This window comes from Grus americana, chromosome 29 (assembly GCF_028858705.1).
Source record: "Grus americana isolate bGruAme1 chromosome 29, bGruAme1.mat, whole genome shotgun sequence".
In the NCBI taxonomy this organism is placed as follows: domain Eukaryota; kingdom Metazoa; phylum Chordata; class Aves; order Gruiformes; family Gruidae; genus Grus; species Grus americana.
Genome location: NC_072880.1, coordinates 1683422 through 1684994, shown reverse-complemented (window position 1 = coordinate 1684994; position 1573 = coordinate 1683422). Strand labels below are relative to the sequence as shown.

Sequence of the window (1573 nt, the reverse complement as noted above, 5' to 3'; positions counted from 1 at the left end):
GAAATGTCTTGCTACGACCTCTGCCCCACCACCAGCAGCATCGCCTGCCCCCAGCCCATCGCTAACAGCTGTAACGAGCCGTGTGTCCGGCAGTGCCCTGACTCAACAGCCCTCATCCAGCCACCCCCCGTGGTCGTCACCTTCCCCGGCCCCATCCTCAGCTCCTTCCCCCAGCAAGCCGTGGTGGGCTCCTCTGGAGCACCCGCCTTTGGGGGCTCCCTGGGGTTGGGGGGTCTCTACAGTTCTGGGAGCCTCTACGGTTATCGGGGTTCCCTGGGGTACGGGGCCCAGTACGGATATGGGAGTTCAGCCCTCTCCACCTTCGGCAGCGGGTACTGCAGCCCGTATTCCTCCCGCCGGTACAGCCGGTTCCTCCGCAGCAGCTGTGGGCCATGCTAAAGGCAGCAGAGAGGTCTCAGAAGAGCCACGCATGAACGCCCAAACACAAAGCAGTGAGGATGTGGGTTCAGCGTTCCTGCAGCCCTGCAATGGAGCTACTGCCACTTCGCATTTCTGATCTTTCTTCTAATTTTTGTTTACCCTTCAGTATCTAGTTTGTCATTCGCTATTGCTGCCTGCTCCAGCTTTCTCATATTTTTTTTTTAACTATCATGGGGCAGCCTATTCCGTGTGGACATCGCTCATAATGACAAGTATTTTCATCAGTAATTGCACAACAGACAGAAGAAAGCCAGCTGAGGAAAACAAGAATTTGTTGAACATTCTCTGAAATTGCCTGGAAACAGATTTTTCATATTCTGTGATAACTTGCTTTGCAAACATTGCTCATTAAAATTTTGTTGCATCACAAAGCAACCTTCTGTTTTCCCTTCCTCCCTTCCTCTGCAGCCTGCCCTGGGTGATACCTTCCCAGGATCAAGCTGCTAACTAAGCAGTAATACTGCAGAACATTTTAGCACAGACTGAATTTACATGGTGTCACAAATCTTTCCGTAATTACACTCCTGAGTAGCAGCTTTCCATCCTTTGAAGATATGAAAACTTTAAAATAACATAGTATCTAAACTCCAGTTATTTAAATATGATTTCAGTGGGGCCTTTCCTTTAGCATCCAGACAAAGAACTGTGGGTTTCCATGTCGAGCTCAGCATGACCACAAATGTCACCAAGGTGATGCCCAGCAGACTACTTTCCAAATGTAAATTTGCACCTATAAATTCACAGATACAATGCTCAATCTATGGCTTTGACACTCAGCAGTACTTAAACTCCAGACATCCCAAGCAGGTGATACATCGCTCTTATTCCTCCTTGCAGTCGTCAGCCTTTCCACCTCAGTAAGAAAGAGGAATAATCCCTGTTCCCTCTAAGAAGTAACTTTAGTACAATAAGTATCAGGAGCAGCAGAGACTCAGTGCTTCTAAGCTTCTGGTAATATAGCCAATTCAAATTGTAATGAAGCTACAAATGAGGCATGTTCGGTGCTGTGCAAACAAAGAATAAAGCCAATCCCTGCCCTCAAGTGCTTTCAGAGTAAATAGACAAGCAAAGCATGAGCATCATTGCTTTTTTCCCTTTTTTTTGCAGATAGGCATCTTTTATACAGAGATTA

The 1573-nt window shown here is 47.2% G+C and overlaps 1 protein-coding gene across 1 annotated transcript; it reads left to right on the top strand.

Moving 5' to 3' along the window:
* Nucleotides 1-399, top strand: LOC129197635 (scale keratin-like). Its single transcript, XM_054806266.1, has one exon. The coding sequence runs from the start codon at nt 4-6 to the stop codon at nt 397-399; it is 396 nt and encodes a 131-aa protein (XP_054662241.1). The 5' UTR covers nt 1-3.
* The last annotated feature ends 1174 nt before the right edge of the window (nt 400-1573 follow it).

Bases quoted from the DNA above. Each gene is read 5' to 3' on its own strand.
- LOC129197635 (XM_054806266.1), top strand. From the start codon at position 4: ATGTCTTGCTACGACCTCTGCCCCACCACCAGCAGCATCGCCTGCCCC.